Raw genomic sequence first — 24620 nt, forward strand, 5'->3', positions numbered from 1 at the left:
AAATTTTAGAAATATTGATTACAATGTAAAAAATATGACTGTGATTTAAATAGTAGTAGGCAATTCTGTAATTATTGGTAACAGTATAAGAACAGGTTTATGAAAACAGATTTTATCAAACAACATTGGTGTTCCAATTGTATTCTAGAAATGTTTCCAGAACAGGTTTACCAAGCGCTACAAAAACTGTTTCTCAACACAGAAACGAAACTATTTCTTCTGTTTCTCAGCATAGAAACAGTAGAAATGTTATCAAGCGGACCTTTAATTTGCATCCTAAGTTTAAAATGTTTTTTTAGCGTGTATTAAATACAGGGATTCCAGTTAAGGATATTGTTTTTGCAATGGGTTTAGGCCCGATTCCACTTGTGCTCTCTGTGGCACTTGTAATGAGACCCTCTGGCATATCTTCTTCTCCTGTGATTGGGTTAAACATATCTAGGTAGTTAGTCCTCTGGGGCTGAGAACCGAGTTTATTACCCATCTTTCTATGAAACTTTTCTGCATATCCACATTCTTCACCCGCAGGCTTGATAAACTTTCTCTCAACTGGTTTTTTTTCTGTGTTTATTATAACTTGTTACTATATTTGGGAAACTAGAAACAATTGTTATTTTAAGACTCTTCTTAAGCCTAATCCTTTAATGCTTCTAAGAAAGGTTTCAATTTGGTTGCAGGATCTTCATATCTCCCCAAACCCCATTTCATCCATTCCTGTAAATAACTCTAATGAGGAGGATTTACTTATATCTTCCATGCCTGACTTACCTACTACTTTAGAATTTCCTGTTTTGTTATGCCCAGGGATTGATTCCAGAGACCTAAATTCTTCTAGATGGGCCATTGGCATTTTGTTAGATGACAAATTCATTTTGGTCAATGCAAGTTCATTAAGAACCATCATGTTTCAGAATCAGAGCTGATTGAGATAATTATCGGGTTCGATTTTGCCACCAAGAGAGGTGTGAAGCTGAAAGAAGTTTGGTGTTCTTCCAACTCTTTGCCTGAACTTCTTCCAACGCCATCCCGATCTCCTTGGCCCTATGAACTTCTAACTTATTTTTTGCAAATTTTAGACATGTTTAAAAATATCATCTTCCGAAGTATAACAAATGATAAGATATTAACCTAGTTAAAATTTAAGTCTAATCTAACTGCTAGACAGAAACTACATTGTATGTATGAGTTATGTACTAATTTGCCATCTTCTTAGTAATATAATCTTTTCTTTCTTTTCATAAAAAAAAAGACAAAAAAAAAAAAAAAAAAAAAAGAGGATTCTATATTTTATGTATCTTGTATCCCAAGTTTCACTCTTAAATTATTCTTCAGACCAAACAATACATCACCTACTACATTAGGACTGGTGTTAGCTGTGTCCAATTAATGTTTGTCTTCAACCAAAAAAAAAAAAATTTAATGTTTGTCGATCTGCTACAGAGCGTCAGATGCACCATTCATTGCGCACAATCTTCTTCTACTTTGCCAAAACCGTGATCTTGCAAAGTCCACATGCACAAATCTATTCTGGGTGACACGGAAATAAGGATTGGATATTAATATTACAATGATGCATATACATATATCCTTCAATTACCAGGCCGGATAATTTATTTGTGATCGAGGGAGGGCACCATTAATTGTTGTATTATTTTTTCTGCTGGTGGGAGAATCACCTTATTGAAACATGTTTTGGCTTCGATGCCAATTCATATTATTTCTATCCTGAATCCCCTAAAACAGTGATTAGAAAATTTATGGCATATGTTCAGATTTTCTGTGGGGCCAATCGGAATGGAATAAGCAACATCATTGGATGGGTCGGAACAAGATCACGCAAACTGTGGCTGAAGGAGGTCTTGGTATCCGCCGTTTAGAAGACATCAACAAGGCCTTGAGACTCAAGGGTTCGTGGCGCATCATGACAAAGAATTCTCTTTGGTGCTCCTTTTTCAAAAGCAAAGTTTTTTAAAAATAATCATTGTTTTGGCCGGTTTAAGAACTATTGACTCGATCTCTTGGAGAAGCGCTTGAATGCACAAAGATTTTTTGTTGTCTAATTCCCGATGGCTCATTGGAGAGGGTGAGATTAAATTTTGGCTGGATAATTGGTCAGGTTGGGGCCCTCTTATGGATCATGTTGACGGGGCTTTTAACCTTGACTTGGAAACTCGAGTAAAAGATGTGTTGCATACGGATGGCTCATGGAATCAAGAGGTTTTTATGCAAATTGACCCTCAGGCAATCAAAGTTAATATTTTAGAATCCAATTTCTATCTAACAAACAAGGAGGACAAGTTAGTGTGGACTCCGGCCAGTGACGGTAAATTCTCTACCAAATCGGTGTGGAATGAAATTAAACCAATTTCAGTGACCAAACCTTTTGCAAAATAGTTTTGGAATCACTCTCTTCCCCCTAAGATTGGATTTTTCTCCCAGCAGCTTATGTATGTTGGCATCCGTACTGATGATGCGGTGAAAGCTCTGGGAATCCCCTTGGCTTCAAAATGTTCCTATTGCGCCAAACCCACTTGTGAATCGGTTTCTCATTGCATGGTGGATGGTAAAACGGCTTCAAAGGTGTGGACTTATTTTTCAAGAGTATTTGATGTGGAGATCATTACTTCACAGGACATAAGAAGTCGTATTTTATTCTGGCATGAACATACTAAGGGAAAGGGTTTATGTGGGGTGATTACCGGATTGATTCCCTCTCTCATCATATGGGAATTATGGAAAGAGAGAAATAACAAGAGGCATGGGGGGAGAACTCGCTCAGCTAATTTCATTGTGGAGGCGATTAAAAATTGGGTGAAGGGGATCCCTTACTATGGCTCTTTCAAAAAAAACCCTTCATCTAAAGAAAAACTTGTCCTTCGAATCTTTAATATTTCCCCTACTCCTGTTCGGTTCAAACCTCGTATTGCTGTTTTTTGGTGTTCCCCTTTCAATGTTGTAAAGCTTAATGTGGATGGGACGTGTAAAGGAAACCCCGGACTGGGTGGAGGAGGAATTATAAGAGAGGTCACATGTTTCGGTCAGTCCTGGTCGGGCGACTACCTTGCACTGGACTGACCAGATAATAATCAATCGATGCATGAATCCAACACGTTTCGTAAGTCGTCAATCCAATTTCGGTCAAGCTTATCGATACAGGCCACCTATTGACACCCCTAATGCAATGTAGCATATTTACCTGAACACGGAAAAATTAGAGTATGGTATTAATTAATTATGTCATAAGGGGCTCAACCCCTATGAAATTTTCAGTTTCGATCACGACAAATTAAGTTGAAGATCCATCGCCAAGGCCATAGAAACCAACAGCCCAATCATAAACCAATATTTGGTTCAGAATCATTCCTCTTGCAAATTGATAAAATATAAATGAAACTTTACAGTGTGATTATAAATACAATTGTGTGATTTTGATCCACAATATTTGCATACTGAACAAAATAATAAAAACAACATAAAAAAGTGAGAACTCTGTTAAGTAAATCAAGTAGTACCTATAGATTACATCAAAAGTTTTGATTTTCTTATCCACCAAAAAAACAAGACATTTTCAATTTATTCTCTTCAAAATTCCCAGTTCACAAATCTCCTTGAGGTTTTACTACAATGTCAACTCACAATTGAAAACAAAACAATCATAACGGCATGAGCAAATCCAATTTTGAAAATTCGACAATGGTTCTCCAATCACTTGTCAATCTTGAATCTCCTTATAACCTACAAAAGATGCAACAAATAAATTTTTAGAATATCATGGTGCATTGCAGATTACTGGAGAAGAAAGACATGCATAGCTTAGGACTGCTAACAAGTATGAATTTGCAAAGAGTTGATTGGCAAAAGAAGATCCATGTACCCAACATCATTTAGTTGGGATAAGGCTGAGAAGGATTGGATAGAAACATCGTACATTGTCGATTCTACTATGATATTTAATACTGCATTCACTATCTAACATAACTCCCACTTCAATTTAAAAAATGAGGAACATAAGAAAAGAACATTAACTAACATTGAATGAGAAATTGAAATATTCATTCTGTTTTTTTGCACATAGTCAGGACCGTAAACCAGCTGATTCTTGCTAATATTCTGGCTGGAAAGGAATCACCAGGCTTTTGATGGTACCCAGTGGCCCATAAGGCTGAGGAGTTCGTTGTTTTTATAGCTTCCAAGTAAAAAGACATTATTGACATGTCTATAACTGATTTCATACCAACTGGTACAGCTTTTGAAGTATAAATCTAGCTCTGAATTGTGGTGGTTGGTGGGGGGGGCGGCTTGTAAGTATAGGGAGGCCCTTTTCCCCCTTCAGGTCACTTGTACCATCTTTAAAAAATTCCCTTATTTATATGAATAAAGCTTGTTAAGAGATGATCCTAGTATATTTTAAACGATTGTTGAGGTCCAGTATTGGGCTTCCCTGGTTCAGAGACACAATAGATAAAAAATTTCAGTGTTGATCTCATCAAAAGAGATGATTTTCAAAGGGACAATGATCCAAAACACATTGGCTTTGGTTCAGCTTAAAGTGGGAGGAATCAGGTAAAATTTCAATGTCGTTTGTTAAAAGGCACCAAGTTCAAAAACAATTATGATCAACCAGTTTAACAATTAGGTGCTCCTGATGCATAACTAAACTACAATAACTGAACTGTGTAAAGGGTGAATTTTCTGCCAACTTTTATATCCGTTACTATCTATATTTAAGGTTAAATTAGTCAAATCACTTCATCATATAACAAATGGGTAGGTCTCAAATGTACCGTTCCGTGAATCAAGTGGAAGTAAAACAGAATGCTAGGAATTCTTCCTTGTCTCCTTATCATTCTCCCTCCAAGGATTGAGAGCCTTTTTGATTGCTTCAGCTTCGGGCGAATTCTCCCAAGCTCGCTTCTCAGACTCTAGAACAGTTACAGTGTCGTCTGAGGAATACAGCAAACATCTATCAAGTATTAAAATTAAAACTTCAAAGACGGACAACAAAATCCAAGTTATAGCCACAATTTGCATTTCTGTTGTAGCACAATAAAGCACGCAACTGATTTGATGAAATGAAATAGTATAAATACGCTTGCCCACAACTATGATTGGTATTTATGAGAGTTGAAATTACTCCCGACAAGCGAAAATTCCAGACGGGATATTATTTGAAGGAGATGATAACTGGTTATTGATACACATGATGAATCATATAAAGTATAACATCACTGTTTCTAAAGAGATGAAGTAACAGAACCCATATGGAAGACAGTGAAGTTATAAGTGTAATGATACAGAAGATCCCCACTTGGCTGATGACATCTATATCAATCCAAAGTTAGCTAGACACTCAGCAATTGGATGGATATTCCTGTGATTGTGAGACTTGTAAAGACTTCCAGTGGCTTAAATAGCCTCACCTCAAATGAAAGCCAACCACGGAAGCTTCCCACGTTTTTTCATACTGGATTCAGATTTATTGGTGCCACGTTATCTTTTTCCCTCTAAATATTTATAACTAATACTCATACAATCCCATGCCTGAGACAATAGTTAGAACATTGGATCTTCCTGCAAGCTAATTATAAAGTACGGAAAAACTGAATTGGAGCCACAATAGTTTGAAAAGTCAAAATCTTGATGAACCTTCCAATTTTCTGTAACTTCGGGTTAATCGACCATCTGGCTAATTTGTAGAAGGCCTTCACATTACAAATGAATATTGAACAATATACAGATGCTGGAAACAACACATGCTCTTACTATATCAGTTGAGGCATTTCAACAAACAGGCAAGGGATACAAATGGTACAAGCAACTGCATTAATTACGAAATAGAACAAGATCAACAAGAATGCCAGACTGTTTAACATAAAAGGAAGAACAGAAAAAGTAAAAACATTTAAAAGAAATTTAAACCTGACAAAATAAAATCTTGAACTTGAAATAGTTCCACTTGTACTTGTTAGCGTACACTTGACCTGTTCACAAGGAACTCCTCAGAAGAGGAAAAGGGATATAGGGTTCATTCATTTCAATATATTCTTATAGATCCAGATCGAATTCTTGTTGAACGACCCACAGTTTAAGCCTCTATATCATGAATTTTCAATTGCAAAGACATTTTACAGGAAAAAAAAGACAGTAATAAACTGGAGATTTAAAGGAGAACGAAAGGATGGTTCTCACACAGAAACCAGTTTGAATCATGAAGAACTCCATCGAAGCTCCGATCAAGGCGGACCCAACTGCTATCTTCAAGTACCAGTCCAGAAACTTCATCTTTTTCTTATACGAGGGACCGAAAAGGTGATTCATTCAAGATTGAGAGGCAAATGGCCAGTCACCTGCAGGTTTGAGACAATGAGAAAGGAAAAAAGCACTGGAAATGCCGGCGGAAAATAAAGTGCACATTCTATAGGATAAATGTTTCTTCAGATTTGTTTAAAAAAAATTCCTTCAAACCTAGCAACTCAGATATTTGAAAAGCCTATATGAAGTGGATTCTTTATTCCCCCACTGAAGGCTAAGAAAAGGCCTACTTTTCCTTTGAAGTACAAACTCCCTGTAAGGCAATCCTATTATGCTTAATAATCTCATAGAAGATAAAAAGACTACATTACACTAATGATTTGGATAACGAACTCCACTTGTTTCAATTTTTATGGGACTTTTTAAGTCATTGGTTCAGTAAGATCAAACTACATCTCAGATGTCAAAGCAGTTACCTAAATGCTGCTATTTCATGAGTTCTTTCGGTGAATAAAATCACACATTCTTCAATGTATTTACTATACAGTTGCTGTAGCCTGTAATGATTCAAACATGGGTCTACTGCATAGCTCTTTGGGCAGTACAGAGCATAGTTAGTAAGTTTGGGAACGGCAATAATACGGGAACGGATATGTACAGCAGTCAAATGGACTATACGGCAATAATAGTGTTTAATACGGTTGCTCCGTAAAAATCCGAGAGCAAAAATATGGGCATATATACACTATAAAACAGGCATGTACACCTAATAAACACAATAATAACATTTACTGATGTGCCTAAATATATAGTTTGATTGGTTAACAAGCCTAGATTCATTACAATCTTCATTGTAGAGCTTAAAATGGCCAATCAAAAGGGATGATTGAAAGGAATTATATAGACTACCACATTACCCTGTTAAAGTCCAAAGTTAAAGCTGAAATTAAAGAACAAATAACCCAAAACAGCATCAATCTAAATGAATATTGCTCATATCCCTGTTAAAGTCCAAAAGTAATAGCTGAATTGAAAGAACGAATAACCCAAAACAGCTTCAGTCTTTCAACTATTTTGACAAACAAAAACATATACATACAGAAAACTTCAGAGAATATTAGAGCACGGGAGGATATAAGAAAGAAACTCATAAAAGAAAATTGGCAGTGGTCTATCTAATACAGACATCCAAATTAGATCTGTGTCATCGGATGGACCCATGGATTCATAATTCACTTATAGAGGATGTCCTCAAAATAGAAATCAGAATCCATCGTAGTTATTTTGGAGCACACAAGTAGGTTTTTTTGTTCCTAGTAATTCAAACAATATTAGAAATGAAGTGCCATAAAGAGATGGACAACAGCCTTAAGTGTGGATGGATCTTCGTAATTATAAATCTACAATGGCTTTCAATGGGATTCCCACAATGGCCACTACACTAATGGTTAAAAACATTTCAAAATAGAGTTCTATCATGAACCACTGATTAGTTAACATTTCCACATCAAATCGTTAAACTAGGAAGAATAAAAAAGGTGAAAAGAAGAAAGATTACAAATACAAATCACTAAATGGACCATTGATTAGTGGATGCATTAACCCAAAATAGAGTTCCAGAATCAGGCCATTGGAAAGTGGAACCGTCATGAGCCGTGGTGTCACACCCCTATCCCGACAAGGGATAGAATACAATATCAGGGTATGATTGGGGTGACACGCGTCATCCCACCTCACCGCCAGGATCTCGATGCAGTGGCCAACTCACAGTCATAAACCAATATTACAATACAATAATATTAGAGTGCGAAAGACAAAGGAATATTACATTCCGAGATAGGTCAGAGTTTACGGAAGCGTAAAAGAAATAACTATAAGATGTTCATTGGCTAATGATAATAAGTAACATAGTTACAAAATTCCTATGACCATCAAGTAGCTACCAAAAAGGTAAAACATAAAAAGTTTGTACAAAACACAATGCTCAAAAATAATAAAACGGAACGATCCCAAGTAACAAAAATAGCCCGTAGGCACAATCATCATGGGCAACCATCGCCATGATCCTTAGTCACTGTCTCTAGCTCCACAAGAATCATCGCATCCAAATCTAAAAAGAATGTGTACACGGGGTTAGCTCCACCGAGCTAGTGAGAGAGAAAAGGGGATGCACAATCACACAATCACAAATAGTCCATGGTGCATGCTATTATTAATTCATTTACCACCTAACACACAATGCTAAGTCAATGGGTATATGCTACGCAATAACTCGGGAAGACATTGTGGATCCTTCCATTCTCACCACAATGCAACCTCAATTATTACTATGGAGCCGCGCCGGTCGTAGTCGTCACCACCCGCAGGCGCACTCCCCGATAACCATTACTACCCCCTGGCCCGGCCTCTCTAACTCTCCACAGCGAGTGCTGCGCACCCAACACCTAAACCCCGTTGGTAAGGGTCGTAGCATAGGGAATCGAGCCATTTACCACCTAACACATAATGCTAAGTCAATGGGTATATGCTATCGCAATAACTCGGGAAGACATTGTGGATCCTTCCATTCTCACCACAATGCAACCTCAATTATTACTATGGAGCCCGCCACGGTCGTAGTCATCACCACCCGCAGGGCAGACCCCGATAACCATTACTACCCCTGGCCTGGCCTCTCTAACTCTCCACAGCAGCAGTGCCTCGCTACCCAACACCTAAACCCCTGTTGGTAAGGGTCGTAGCATAGGAACCGAGCCTAACCACGAGATATACTACATGAATCCTATCGTGTTGAGAGGTACATCCGGTGTGTCAACGCCCCATTCCATCTAACACCGGTACCAAGACAACACGGCGCATACTGAGCAAGAATGAGATGCAATATACAATTCCACGTAATTGGGGGTTCGGTGCCAAGATTTCCCGCACCGTAACCCAACACAAATCCATATCATCCAAATCATCATCATCGAATAAGAATAAATGCAAATATGCAATCATGCTTAAATGATAATGTCACAATATAATTCATAAATGCATGAATAAGCAATAGTAAACAAGCTCAAACAAGTCCCAAACCCACTCACCAATTACTTCAAATGGGATTTGTATAAGCGCAACGATTCCCGCTTAAAATCACCCCATTGCACATATGTTGGCACCTATGGAAGTGAATAAGAGTGTGAGAGAGTGTAGGGAGGCCTCTAGAGAAACCCCACCATTTACATAAGTTATAAGCCTTAAAAACTACATCGGAGGCAACGTCGGACTCGCAGGCTCGCCTCCGACCTTGCCTCTCCGACCTTCCCTGCGGCTCGGGACACATCGGAGGCAAACATCGGACTCACGCAGTCTTGCCTCCGATGCAACCCAAGTGTGATTTCAAGGTCTTTAAAAGCCTGGGTTGTCCCATTTGGTTCTCTAAGCCTCAAGGGACTAGGGAGGGGTGTCTTGGAGTCTATTGGGTCTTAAACACCCAACATTCAAAGATTTAAGGGGGTTTAAAGGATCAAAAGCTCAAAATCCAGATTTGGGGTTTTCTTTGGTGGTTGAAGCTTTAGAATCAAATAGATTCAAGAAGAGGTCAAAATAGAGGTCTTTATAGGATTGTAATGAAAATGGGATAGCATCCCTGGGGAAACTACACAGGCTCGAGCTAACCCTTTGGGTTTCCAAAAAGAAATCCCCATCTTGGGGCTGCAACCAACGAACCACCCAAGCTCAAACGAGCAAGGGGGAAGAGAGAAAAATGGGGGAAAAGGGCACTGGCTTACCTGGTTTGAGGTATACACGAGGTGCCCTCTTTAAAGCTCCAAACCCAGCAGCCTCGCTTTCCTTCTTCTTCTTCCCTTCCTTCTCCTCCTTCTCCTCCTCGCGCCTCCTCTCTTAGCTCTCCTCTCCTTTCACGATTAGGTTAGGAAAGAGAAAGAAAAAAAGAAAGACTAAGGAATAGTCTTACCCCTCTCTCTTATAGAAAACCACTATTAATGGCCTGTTTGGATAAGGCCTCATGCGTAACCCTAGGGTCTATTTGGGTAGGGTCAAACATGGCAGAGCGCCAATAGTACCTTAGCCACAGGTCTCACCCACAAGGTCCTTATTAGAGCATTGGATGCAGGGTCGGAGGCACCAATAACCTCGCCTCCGATGCGAGTAGGAAGGTGGTTCCCACCATAAGAGGTCAGGGCCTTTGGACCACACTTCGAGGGCTTTGAGAGGGCGTAAGCACACAATAAAATTTGGTCAACTACTTACCCCGACACGTCAAGGGGCAACCTCCATGGTCCCGACTAGTTTCCATAGCAACCTCTTACTACGGTCAATATAGCTTGGGTTTGACCACCGTGAGAACAACTCACCGGCATACGTGGCAGTGATAACTACACGTCACTGGGGAAGAATTAATAATTAATTATACTCCTAAGGTGCGGGTATAACATTCTCCCCACCTTACAAGAAATTTCGTCCCCGAAATTTGAGGCGCTAGGGTCTCAGTGATAAGGGTTGTTGGATAACAACATCCCAAGTCACCCACATCTTAAACTAAGTCAAAGGTCGGGTCAAGATGAGGCAGTGCCTACATGTCACAGCAAGTCAGGTTCCACAACTCTCTTTTTCTTACAGTGGTCACATTACCACGGGTGTGGTTCACAATAACCCTAGGAAAACGGGGTTCCAACTACTAAGTTAAGTCTCAAGGAACAAAGGTTCCCTAGATCTTCCCGATCGGGTGATACCACTCTCAGCCTTCAGTGATTCTGGTCATTCTTGGGTTACAGGATTTAACCTCGTCCATGACCCAACATAGGGTTTACATTCGAAGGCTTTCACATCTGGTTGTCTCATTACCTAACCCAACTTTAGAATGATTTGGAATATTGATGGAATCTCCTATTGTTCACTCCCAAGACGGAGGAACGCATTTGGTGATCCATTACCCCATTCATATCGTCGTTGGAGAAGGTCTTGTTACATCCTTCGTTTAACTTTCACAACCTTTAAACCTACTACACGGTTATCCCACAAGGAAGAGTCCACATCAGTCCTCTTTCGAGAACCAATAACCCTTTAATAGTTTTGGTCCAAGTCAACTCTTCTGAGGTCTCAATAAATTAACCTACTCGGTCATTAAATTCATTATTCATTACCCTAAGGTTTGGTCAACAAGGTCGTGGCTCCAACTAGTTTCACAAAGAAGGTCGAGGTAAGTCATACTTATAGTACCAGAGAATCACTCTAGTCACACAAGTCCAAGGTTCTAAGGGATAACTATATATATATATCACACCATATGTAGGCATAGATTCAATAATTACATTCAAATTCCTATGGACATATCTCGTCATCTAGGTCAATCCACCGTAACAAGAAGTTCTCGGGTACGGTTCGCTAAGTCCTTTCTTTGGAAAGTCGAATCACGGTGTAGGACTTTCTCTATGAGTCTAAACAAGGTTTGGATGGACCAAGTAAAGTCCAAATAGAGTCATCACTAGCTTGAGGTGTTATGAGTGACTTCCAAATACACGTGACCTTCATGGCTTACTCAAATAAATAGCCCAAACCAGCTCTATTACTTTCCTTTCCTAGTACCTACCCACAGGTTTAGATTCTACGCACCCCCTTAAGGGTCTCTACCCGCATAGATTTAGGTTTCCCTATCCATAAGGTTTGAATCCTTACATTCATAAGTGGTCTAAGGATCTTCATCCTCAAGGGTAACTCTTCTCCTTTTAGGTAAGAGAGGAGTCACAGCGATTACCAATGCCTCGCTAGTTCTTATTAGCTGGCCCATGGGTACAAGTCCTAACCTCTTTCAATTTTTAGGTATTAACTAGACTCATGTGGTCCCCACAAATGGGTCACACAACAGGGTGTCCGATCCAGGGTATGGCACAAGATCATCACATATAGGTGTCAAAAGGTCTCCAAAATAGGCTCAAAATCTTAAAAGAAAATCGGGTGGACTCACACAGCGACGCCGCTCTCCGGGTGCGTTCGTGGCTCCTCCGTGAAAATAGGTAGAGCGGATTAACGGGCGGATGTAGAATGCAAATCCATTCATTCGTCCGGTCTCGAAGTCTCAAAGCAGAGAGAGTTGACGTCAAACGGATCTACGAATGGATGCATGAGTGTGGATCTGTTCGTTGATCCGCATGGTTTTAAAATGATAATTTCGAGTTTTGTGCAGAGCGGATTCACGAAAGTGGATCCGTTCGCTCGCTTTGTTCGTAGAATTTTAACAAAACAGAGCCACGAGTTTTAAAACTCATTTTTGGCTCCAAAGAAAAGGACATAACCGCAGGGAGAAAAATCTCTACAGGACTTCCGTTCAAGCTCCCCTTAGGTGGTTTTCTTGTAATCCTAAGCCTCAAGGTTCAACTCTCAGCTTGTTCAAGATATGGCTTTCTTCCCATTCCTACTTTCTCTTTCTTGGATTTGGGATGAATCATCTCAAGTTGTGATCATGTCTTGATTTTGCTTCATAATCCCATGCCGTACACCAAATTCATACCAAACCGATCAGCGAAACTAGGGTCTTTAGGTGTAAATCAAGTCCTATTTGATCGATGACACTAAGTTGTTGGATCTTTGTTTGATTATCGCATCTTTTATAAATTTTCAAGTCTTTGCAAGCATTTTAGAGATCTGTTGCTATGTTTGTCAAGTCTAGTTGAATTTTACTAGGATTATGTTCGGTTTTGATTGTGGTAAAGTTATCAATTCACAATATTCGGGAAAACTCTCCAAGTTCAAATCTAATTCTTTTACATGTCATAAAATCTCATAGAAAATTATCACATTGTCTTTATCTTCAAACATATTTTCTCGTATACATGATTGTTGATAAAATCCTTAAAATCTTTCCTCTTCTCTTTTGCCATATTTGATTCGGTCTTACTAGATAGGGCTTAGCTTACATTCTCTCGAGTTGTCACAAACCATATTTACTTGTTTCCTAAGATTCAAACTTCCAACCACAAAATCTAAAAATTTTCTTTTCAAGTCCAGGCATGCTCCATGATGAATAAACCTATTTCTTGCTTCGAACCCACTGTTTTGTATAAAATATTACTTTCTAGGCATAATATGGCCATTAACCTCTATCATGTATGATTGCATTCACATACGCCATGCATTCCCTTTTCCCCAACTTCTTAGATCACAATTTGATAAAAAAATCAGAAATTTCTAGCCTAATAATCCTGCTGTAATTTAATTGCCTTGAAAAAAAGAATCAAAGGCTAGGTTTTAAACCCCATAACCTTACATTGATCATCTACTTAGGCCTTAACATTCAAGGTATTACTTTGCTATCTACTTGGCTTTTGGTTGCAGTTAAAACAATCAATGGCTCCAAGAACACAACGTGCGTTGAACAAATTGCACCAACCGCCCTAAATCCACTATGGTTCCAAAAGATAGAGGACCAAGAGCTTTACGGAGACTACTTCCGCTTCGTAAATATAATGGAAGGGCGGGATGTAGTGTTGGATGATCTCAAGCTTACAAGGTGGGGCGTAGATTCGAGGCATGGGTGGACCAACATTCTCAATCTTCCCGAACCATACTACTAAACTCATTCGCCATTTCTATGCAAACCAACACCGAGAACCCGGCACACAAAACTATCGGGTTGTTTCATATGTCAAGGGGGTTCTATAGCCTTCATGTAGCACGCTTGGTCGGCGTTATCAACATGTCCATTGGAGGAGCAAAGACCTATTGTTCACCTGAAGGAATCCCTATACCTTCATCGGGGGAGGTATTGACATTCGACGACCATCAAAGCATCGAACTCGCGAGTGGTGGATGCTTGATGAGGTCACGAAGCAACTCTTCGACTGCACTCGGCGCCAGAGGGTATCGAGAGAGGGTAGATGACATCAACACCTTTCTTGGTCACGATGGTGGTGGTGGTGCAAATGACTATCCCAACTTTCTCTCAACAAATTGAAGTTATCCTGGATCGGTTCTTCTAGTTCTTGTCTTAGGATGAACAACTGGGAACTTTTAGAAAGGGTAGACTTGTATATTTAATCGAGATAACCGTAATCAAATGTTTCGAATTGGAACAAATGGGGTCTTCGTATTCCGAGTTGGGAAAGGCACAGTTATGTCCAAACAGAGAACGGAACAATTATGGTGTTTAGATTGGTATCTCTTGATTGAGCGGGATGGAATCATATGTTTTTGTTGGAACAGATGAAATCATGAATGTTGAAATAGGAAGAATAAGATTGCCTCCCAAGAAGATTTAGAACAATTGGATATTTGTAATTAATCTTATATGTATCTCGATGTATTTGATTAATTCTTTCTTGCTTAATTCATTGTTGATAATTGTGGGTGATTATAATTGATTCATTATTGTTTATGAATTATAGCATATAACTTTCCATCTAGACCTACTTAAGACTCAACCAAGCAATTACATAGTTGTAGCTTAATGACTAAGGTTCAAGTCCTAAGTTCCATGTTACCTATTATCATCTAAGTCCTTGTTTCACCACAATCGCCTTCTCCTATGTCCGCACACAATCATTTATGTTCTTCAAGATTTTTAGTTTAGAACCTAATTGTGGAGAGTAAATCAAGAGTCCGCAAGATCAAGCGGTCGGCGCAGCATCATCGCTTCCGATACCATGTTGTCACACCCCTATCCCGACAAGGATAGAATACAATATCAGTGGTATGATGGGCGACACGCGTCATCCCACCTCACCGCCGGATCTCGATGCAGCCGCCAACTCGCTCATAAACCAATATTACAATACAATAATATTAGAGCGAAAGACAAAGGAATATTACATTCCGAGATAGGTCGAGTTTACTAAGCGTAAAGGAAATAACTATAAGATGTTCATCAGTTAATGATAATAAGTAACATAGTTACAAAATTCCTATGACCATCAAGTAGCTACCAAAAAGGTAAAACATAAAAGTTTGTACAAAACACAATGCTCAAAAATAATAAAACGGAACGATCCCAAGTAAAAGATAGCCCGTAGCACAATCATCACGTGGCAACCATCGCCACGATCCTTAGTCACTGTCTCTAGCTCCACAAGAATCATCCGCATCCAAATCTAAAAAGAATGTGTACACGGGGTTAGCTCCATGAGCTAGTGAGAGAGAAAAGGGGATGCACAATCACACAATCACAAATAGTCCATATGCATGCTATTATTAATTCATTTACCACCTAACACACAATGCTAAGTCAATGGGTATATGCCATCGCAATAACTCGGGAAGACATTGTGATCCTTCCATTCTCACCACAACGCAACCTCAATTATTACTACGGAGCCGCGCTACGGTCGTAGTCATCACCACCTGCAGGCGCACCACACCCCTATCCCGACAAGGGATAGAATACAATATCGTGGTATGATTGGGGCGACACGCGTCATCCCACCTCACCGCCAGATCTCGATGCGCTGCCAACTCATACCATAAACCAATATTACAATACAATAATATTAGAGTGCGAAAGACAAAGGAATATTACATTCCGAGATAGGTCGAGTTTACTAAGCGTAAAAGAAATAACTATAAGATGTTCATTAATGATAATAAGTAACATAGTTACAAAATTCCTATGACCATCAAGTAGCTACCAAAAAGGTAAAACATAAAAGTTTTCAGACAAAACACAATGCTCAAAAATAATAAAACGGAACGATCCCAAGTAACAAGATAGCCGTAGGCACAATCATCACGGGCAACCATCGCCACGATCCTTAGTCACCGTCTCTAGCTCCACAAAGAATCATCTCGCATCCAAATCTAAAAAGAATGTGTACACGGGGTTAGCTCCACCGAGTAGCAAGAGAGAGAAAAGGGGACGCACAATCACACAATCACAAATAGTCCATGCGTGCATGCTATTATTAATTCATTTACCACCTAACACACAATGCTAAGTCAACGGGTATATGCCATCGCAATAACTCGGGAAGACATTGTGGATCCTTCCATTCTCACCACAATGCAACCTCAATTATTACTATGGAGCCCGCGCCGGTCGTAGTCGCCACCACCCGCAGGCGCACCCCCGATAACCATTACTACCCTGGCCCGGCCTCTCTAACTCTCCACAAAGCAAAGCCCGCTACCCAACACCTAAACCCGCTGTAAGTGGTCGAGACAGTGGAACTCGAGCCATTTACCACCTAACACATAATGCTAAGTCAACGGGTATACGCGCATCGCAATAATCTCCGGGAAGACATCGTGGATCCTTCCATTCTCACCACAATGCAACCTCAATTATTACTATGGAGCCCGCGCCGGTCGTAGTCATCACCACCCGCAGAGGCGCACCCGATAACCATTACTACCCCTGGCCTCGGCCTCTCTAACTCTCCACAAAAGAAAGCGCCTGCGCTACCCAACACCTAAACCCCGCTGGTAAGTGGTCGTAGCATAGGAATCGAGCCTAACCACGTATATACTACATTTAATCCTATCGTGGTCGAGAGGTACATCCGGCGGTCAACGCCCCATTCCATCTAACACCCGGTACCAAGACAACACGGCGCATACAGCACAAGAATGAGATGCAATATACAATTCCACGTACTGGGGTTCCGGCGCAGATTTCCAAGACCGTAACCCAACACAAATCCATATCATCCAAATCATCATCATCGAATAAGAATAAATGCAAATATGCAATCACGCTTAAATGATAATGTCACAATATAATTCATAAATGCATTGAATAAGCAATAGTAAACAAGCTCAAAACAATACCCAAACCCACTCACCAATTACTTCAAATGGGATTTGTATAAGCGCAACGATTCCCGCTTAAAATCACCCCATCGCACATATGTCGGGCACCCTATGGAAGTGAATAAGAGCGAGAGAGTGTAGGGAGGCCTCACAGAGAAACCCCACCATTTACATAAGTTATAAGCCTTAAAAACTGCATCGGAGGCAACGCGGACTGCAGCCCGCCCCGACCTCGCCTCCGACCTTCCCTGCAGCTCGGGACACATCGGGAGGCAAACATCGGACTCACGCAGTCTCGCCTCCGATGCAACCCAAGTGTGATTTCAAGGTCTTTAAAGCCTGTGGTTGTCCCATTTGGTTCTCTAAGCCTCGAGGACTAGGGAGGGGTGTCTGGAGTCTATTTGGGTCTTAAACACCCAACATTCAAAGATTTAAGGGGGTTTAAAGGATCAAAAGCTCAAAAATCCAGATTTGGGGTTTTCTTTGGTGGTTGAAGCTTTAGAATCAAATAGATTCAGCAAGAGGTCAAAATAGAGGTCTTTATAGGATTGTAATGAAAATGGGATAGCATCCTACAGGGGAAACTACACATGGCTCGAGCTAACCCTTTGGGTTTCCAAAAGAAATCCCCATCTTGGGCTGCAACCAACGAACCACCCAAGCTCAAACGAGCAAGGGGAAGAGAGAAAAATGGGGGAAAAGGGCACTTGGCTTACCTGGTTTGAGGTATACACGAGGTGCCCTCTTTAAAGCTCCAAACCCAGCAGCCGTTTCCTTCTTCTTCTTCCCTTCCTTCTCCTCCTTCTCCTCCTTGCCGCCTCCTCTCTTCAAAGCTCTCCTCTCCTTTCACGATTAGGTTAGGAAAGAGAAAGAAAAAAGAAAGACTAAGGAATAGTCTTACCCCTCTCTCTTATAGAAAACCACTATTAATGGCCTGTTTGGATAAGGCCGATAGTGTACTCCTAGGTCTATTCGGGGTAGGGTCAAACATGGCGGGCGCCAATAGTACCTTAGCCACAGTGGTCTCACCCACAAGGGTCCTTATTAGCGCATTGGATGCGTGGTCGGAGGCAGCCAATAACTCTGCCTCCGATGCGAGTAGGAAGGTGGTTCCCACCATAAGAGGTCGTGGCCTTTGGACCACACTTCGAGGGCTTTGAGAGGGCAAGAAGCACACAATAAAATTTGGTCAACTACTTACCCCGACACGTCAGGGGCAACCATGGTCCCGACTAGTTTCCATGGCAACCTCGTACTATGTCAATATAGCTGGTTTGACCACCGTGAGAACAACTCACCGGCATACGTGGCAGTGATAACTACACGTCACGGGGAAGAATTAATAATTAATTATACTCCTAGGGTGCGGGTATAACACGTGGCATTTCAAAATTGATTGAAAAGAGAGATAGATGCATCCGAAACATACAGAGAAGAAATATTCTAGCTGGACAAACGAAGATGGTGAAGGTGAATCTGCCGCTGCAACCGCCTATGGAGCTTCTGCAATCGATGGGAAAAGATATTGAGAAGAGGAACCGACTATCACAGGGGGATATTCCATTATTTTGAGTTCGTAGGTCGCTGCAATCGCAGATAACCTCAGTCGCCGACGCCGACTCGCTCGTTTGAAATCACCGCGAATGGCGACAGAGAATAAGGGGGCTAGGGTTTGGTTTTCCCGACTATGAGAGAGGAACGAGAGGTTTGGGGATTTTTTTTTTTCTTTTGGTTCACTGACTTGGTCGTTCGGGAAGGGGTTTTAGACTTGAATTTTTATCGTATGCGGTTCCCCGTAGACGATAACAATTCGATAGACTTTTAGTTTTAGTTTTTTTTTTGGTAAATTACACGTCACCCCTGGTTTTCAAACGAAACTCAAATCACCCCCTGTATTAGACCCCAATATGAAAAATTAGTCCCTACCGTTAGTTTTATGCTGTTAAGTGATGATGTCAGCCAGTTAAATAGATTTACGATTTTACCCTTGTAACTAAAAACCCCAAATTCATCCTCTTCCTCACACCTGCAACTCAATCTCAAGCAGATGTTCACCGAAGAGAAGAAAGTTCAGATTTGAGGATTATTAGGCATTTTTGAAAATCACAAAACAAAACCAAACTTCAGAATATCCCATCAATTGTAATAGTGATGATAGAAAATAATATTGATATCATGGGGAGCAGAACAGGAGAAGGAAGAAAGAAACATACAAAACAAAGGCATACAAGAGAACAATGTTCTACTGTAAAGATCTTAAGCTAAACTACTCAGGGAAGGACATGTGAAGTAATCTCCCTTTCAGATCTCTCTCTTTATGCCACTCTTCTTCTGGATTTTTCGCCCTGAAAACCCTAAAAACTCAGACATAAAATCGGAGAGAAACAAACAGAAAATTTGACGCGCACAACCTCACAAAGATCTTGGCGCAGTACCCGGAGTTCTCGACTTTCATTATTACTTCTTGTGTTCTCTGTTATATTGTCCTTTACCCTGTTACCATCAATTTTAATGGCTGAAAACAAGTTCCCAGAATTCAATCTAGAGTTCACAGATTGAACTGAGAATTGAGGGCTACCAAAGAATAAAAATTAATGAAGATGGACGAGATGGGTTTTGAAAGGGTTTGGATGATTAATTTCTTTGAAATCGGAGGGATATTTTTAGCGGGGGAATCTGAGAATTTGTGCTAAAAATTCCAAAAGTCTGATTATCCTTGCAGAAACATCTTCATTGATCCCTTGACCATAGAATTACAGTAACACATCCATTTGCGGTCCATTGATCCTTATTGTTCACTCCATTAAAAAACCAGGTTTGGATTGCGAGGAAGAAGACGACAGAGAGAGATCTAGAGAGCATGGGCGTGATACGAATGGACCAAAGGGCTAGGGCGAAGCAGCAGCGGCAACGGGGTGGGGTATTTTAGGTTGAAGATGAAGGAAGGGTAATATTGTAAATTTAATTCTAATGTTTTAGTACAAGGGTAAAATAGTCCTTTCACACCAATAATTAACAGCAGACTAACACCGTTACTGTAGAGGGAGACGGATGAGTATTTTCAGTTTCGTTTGAAAATCAGGGGATGACGTGTAATTTACCCTTTTTTTTAAAATAAATGTATAAAATATATTATACGCGTTTAACGTATTATAAGCGTTTTAAACGCATATAAAACATATTATACACATTTTAAACGCGTATAAAACATATTATATGCGTTTTAAACGCCTATAATACTTCAAGTCATAAAATGCGCGTATAAATCCGTAGCTGACGTTTTATACGGGAAAAACCGATTTTTTCAATTAAACGTTTAGATCCGTGTATTGCACGCGTATAATACATGGTTTTACTACCATAGTTAGTAAGTTTGGGAACGGCAATAAAACGGGTACGGATACGTAGGGCAATTAAACGGATCAGACGGCAATAATAATCTTCAAAAATCTGGCACAATAAAACATGTACGGCAATGATACAATACATGTTTCATACGGCCATTCTATAAGCCAAAATACGGGCATAAATTCACTATGTAACAGACATGTACACCACCTAATCAATAAAATAACAGCATGTAAACAATTATTTTATCAAAGGAAGCCTCACAACTGAATAGAAACATAGAACATTTTCAGAGTACAACGATAATTCCAGACACGTTTGTTTTGAGAAGGGGGGGAGGGGGGAAACAAAATAGCAACATAGATAGATTTCAGAGAACAAGAAAGAGAGTCACTGACATGAACCGAATCACGTAGCCGCGTGTTAGTGGAGAGCCCTCTATACCTGAACTACCCCAGATGCCTGAGAAGAAAAACAGAAAAAAAAAAAAGGTTTAGCAGAGAGAGAGAGAGAGAGAGAGAGAGGTTGTGCTTGGGCCTGTCAAAGAAATTAAACATGATGGGGGAACAACTTCAGTGAGTGGGAAATCAAAACACTGAATTTTAAAGAACAACCATTTGATACGATATTGTAGACAATGAACTTGGAACTTATCCATTTGATTTCATACTCACACAGAAAATCAAAACACTGAATTTTAAAAGCATATTCGAAGTGAAACAAATTATGCCTTCACCTTAGAAAAAACAAATCCCCAACATTCAGGGAAGCTTGTCTGATTTTAACACCAAGAAGTTCCTACAAGGCCGGTTGTGGTTTCTGGAGCAAATTAAAGAGGACAAATGATGAGAAAGGGAAATGGACACAAGGAAGTGGCTTGAAGGAGACAAACTCTAGCGAGACAGCTGCTCTTGTTATCTCGTGGATGGTTCTTCAAATACTAGGAGGATTCAGTGAGCAATGGTTTTGGATTAAAACGGGGGGAGGAAGATGATGGAATCGCAATGATCAATGACATATTCGGCAGCCAAATAGACTAAGAAATCAGGGATTGAGAAGGGACCCACCAATTACCGGAGAAACGGAGCAGATGAAGGGACCACTGCAAGGCTATCGAAGTCGATTCCTCGACTGGGGTCGCTGCAATGCTGGAGTTGATTCCTCTTCAACTTTGGGCCTCTGCAATCAAAATCGGAGACGGAGAAGAGGAAGGGACCGGCAGATCGGGAATCTAAGAAAGGGTTAGTTTTGGGGTTTTTAACGTAAGATGAAGGAAGGGCAACTGAATCGAGGTTTTTGGGTTTTTGGGTTTTTGCTTCGTTAAACAAAGACTAGAGAGAGAAACTGGTACTGGTGCCAATCGGTTCGGTTTATGAAATAAAATGTAGAAATCAAAATCGAACCGAATCGAGAATAGAAATACATTTTTAAAACTAAAAGGAAAAATTACATTGCCACTCCCTGAGGTTTATACTAAATACAGTGCGACCCCCTGTGTTTTCAAAATATACACCCAGCATTGGACCATGATAAGTATAAAACTAAAATGACAATTTTACCCTTCAATTAAAATAATCTTATTCTAATTTTTTATTCTTTTAACAAAAATGGGACCCACCACTATTTCTTCCTCTTCTTTCTTCTTCTTCAACCATTGCCCCACCACCACTGCAACCTTCATCCCACTCCTTACAATCAAAGCATCACAGAGGATGAAGGCTAGCACAGAGGAAGAAACAAAGATCGAGTAGAAGGTGAAGAAGTATTAAAAGGAATACTAACTACGATAATATAGAGCTTCAATCGAATTTTTTTTTTTATAATTGCTTCAATCGAATTCCATTGTTCCATAGATAATAATATGTCACATTCAAGAGCTCAGTGAACCAATAAGAAAACCTGTATCCAATTGAGGCTTTTTATTCATAAGAAAAAAGAGACTCAAAGGCAAGAGAATCCAATTTACAGTTCTCGATTTCTTCTTCTACGCAAACAGTTGAAGAGCTCCCTCTCTTTATCTCAAAGCTCAAACGCTTCGCTTCTATAAATTCTGAAAATTCCTCTTCCTTCTCACTAAGAGATTATATGTTGATTCAAAAATAAGAAAAATGAAAACAACGAATTAGGTATTTCCAGTGCAGTCGTGCTTGAAGCAGCGAATGGCCAACCAGTTTAACACAACAACCAATTCTTGTGAGTACTAATGAAAGCTGAAAGAAGCCCTGCAAAAGCTAACAGAAGTGGACTCGAAAGAAACCCCTTTCTGTGCCGCATATCTAAGAATGCCATCAATCCATCCGCGAAATCTTGAACAATCAAGAGCTTCTTCATCAATCTCTTGAGTTCCAGTTTTTGCATCTCCGCCGCTTCCTTGCTGTACCCTTCACCTCTCAATGCTGCAATCTCGATCCTATATTTTAGTCGACCTTCTTCCTCATCAATCTTCTTCAAATCCCTATTTTTCAAAGTAATACTACCGAAATACCTAATGAACTCCGCCCAAGCGCTAATTTTCTATAGCCTCGACGAGTGCTTACTGTCGATCAGATCCACTTTGGCCAACCAATTGAACTGCTCGATGAAGTAATACAGAGTCTCACCCCCGTAAGCGAGGACGGAAAGGATTAACTCTTCATTAGAATCCAAATTCAAGTTCCTCAGAGCGTTCAAATCCTGAACGAATTTACCTAATCGAAAGGCTTTACGGGTAACGCCGACACTCGATTCGAAGCTCTTGAGACCACGGTTTAGAGGGAGGCTTTCGGGGAGCACCAAGGAAACGAGGATGATCTTGGATGCGAATCAGAAGATCTTGAGCAGCTTGTCGACGCCATCTCTCTTGGCGAGGTAGGCTTCGAGATGATTCAGGAAATATCTCTCTTTCGATGATTTCACGAAATTGATTTTTGGGTTTTGTAATGGATGAGCATTTGATTCCATGGAGGTTTACAAAGAAGAGATTAATTGAGACTGGTCGCCTTATAATTTGGGATTCTAGTACTGGAAGTTGTAGACTTGGTAGTAGTAGTAGACCGATGAACAATTCAGCAGATCGTCACAGCAAGAACCTGAGGCAAGTCGTCGGTGATGGGCTTGAAGATGGCCTGAGGCAGATGAACCTTAAACCCACGTTGGATTCGAGTAGCAGGGGAAGGGGGTGTGAAGTTTGGGCTGCCCTATGGGCAAAATGGTAAACTCACACCCCATTAAGGTTATATTTGCCATTTTAAAGCATTAATGGCCAACACGTCAGCAACTAACGGGAATGCTCTAACGGAGTGGGGCTGAGTGTAACAATTACCTTAAACTCAGGGTGTCGCACTGTATTTAGTACAGACCTCAGGGGGTGACAATGTAATTTTTTCAAATTAAAACATAGTCGATTCAGTTTTGGTTTTTATTAGATTTTGTATTCAACTTCTTATTGGGTTTAATTTGGTTTCATATTCGGTTTAAGTCCTATTTTAGTTTGGGCCAACTTTTTTATATCTTCACCAATAAAAAACCCTTATTTGTTAGGATCATAATTCACCAAACTTTTCCAAAACATTAAAATGAAAAAGAATTTATCATTCAAATTTGATTACAAAATAATATACTTTTATACGGTTCCTTATGCATTATGAAAATAAGTAATTCGATTCGGCTTAACGATTTTAGGCCTAAAACCAAACCAAACCAAACCGAACCAAATTTAAAAAAGATTTCAGCTTTGGAAACCAAAACCAAACCGATTTATTAAAGTTCGATTTTAAACAGCTGGTTTTGGTTTCGATTTTCGATTTCAATTCTAAACTGACACCCTTCCCTAGTAGTGGTCGACGAATGGCCTTCCTTGCATAGAAGACGAAGCACCTAAGAGGAGAGAGAGAGAGAGTTGGCTCATGTGGAGAATGGATATAGAAAGGACTGACGACTCGTATAAATGTTGAGGAGGGAAGGGGTGGAAGTGGAACCTAGTTGGCGGGTTGGCCGATTGGAATCGTTGTAGTTACACCCAATGGACCAGACCACTGGACCGGGTTTGAGTTAATACAAGGTTGAAGAGTACAAAAACAAGGACAACATCGTTCCTCTGACTTCGATTCCAGGTTGATCTGAATCTTTTGAAACCCTAAAAAATGGAATAAGGGAGAAGAAGCAAATATTTTTTGAAATCTATTTTTATATTTTTTTTAAGTTTGACTATAAGAGGTAAGTTTCGTTGATGTTCTGCTGTTTTATTTTTTAAACAGTAAACATCTTGTACATCCCCTGAGGTTTGTTCACCTATCATGTAG

At 40.1% G+C, this 24620-nt stretch overlaps 1 protein-coding gene and 1 pseudogene across 2 annotated transcripts; both read right to left on the reverse strand.

Moving 5' to 3' along the window:
- Positions 1-3519: 3519 nt before the first annotated feature.
- On the reverse strand, positions 3520-6329 carry LOC122641957. 2 transcript variants are annotated; one of them, XM_043835322.1, is made up of 3 exons: positions 6192-6329; positions 4832-4943; positions 3520-3737 (listed from the first exon to the last, which is right to left on the reverse strand). In XM_043835322.1, exons 1-3 carry the CDS (start codon positions 6316-6318, stop codon positions 3713-3715), a joined length of 264 nt encoding a protein of 87 aa, XP_043691257.1. In that variant the 5' UTR covers positions 6319-6329; the 3' UTR covers positions 3520-3712. The 2 variants fall into 2 exon arrangements, with proteins under 2 accessions (XP_043691257.1, XP_043691250.1); XM_043835315.1 differs by having other exon boundaries at positions 3520-3735; positions 4820-4943; positions 6192-6323.
- A 16122-nt stretch (positions 6330-22451) lies between these two features.
- Positions 22452-23280, reverse strand: LOC122648978 (annotated as a pseudogene).
- Positions 23281-24620: the final 1340 nt, after the last annotated feature.

The sequence above is a fragment of the Telopea speciosissima genome, chromosome 1, assembly GCF_018873765.1.
Source record: "Telopea speciosissima isolate NSW1024214 ecotype Mountain lineage chromosome 1, Tspe_v1, whole genome shotgun sequence".
NCBI classification, from domain to species: domain Eukaryota; kingdom Viridiplantae; phylum Streptophyta; class Magnoliopsida; order Proteales; family Proteaceae; genus Telopea; species Telopea speciosissima.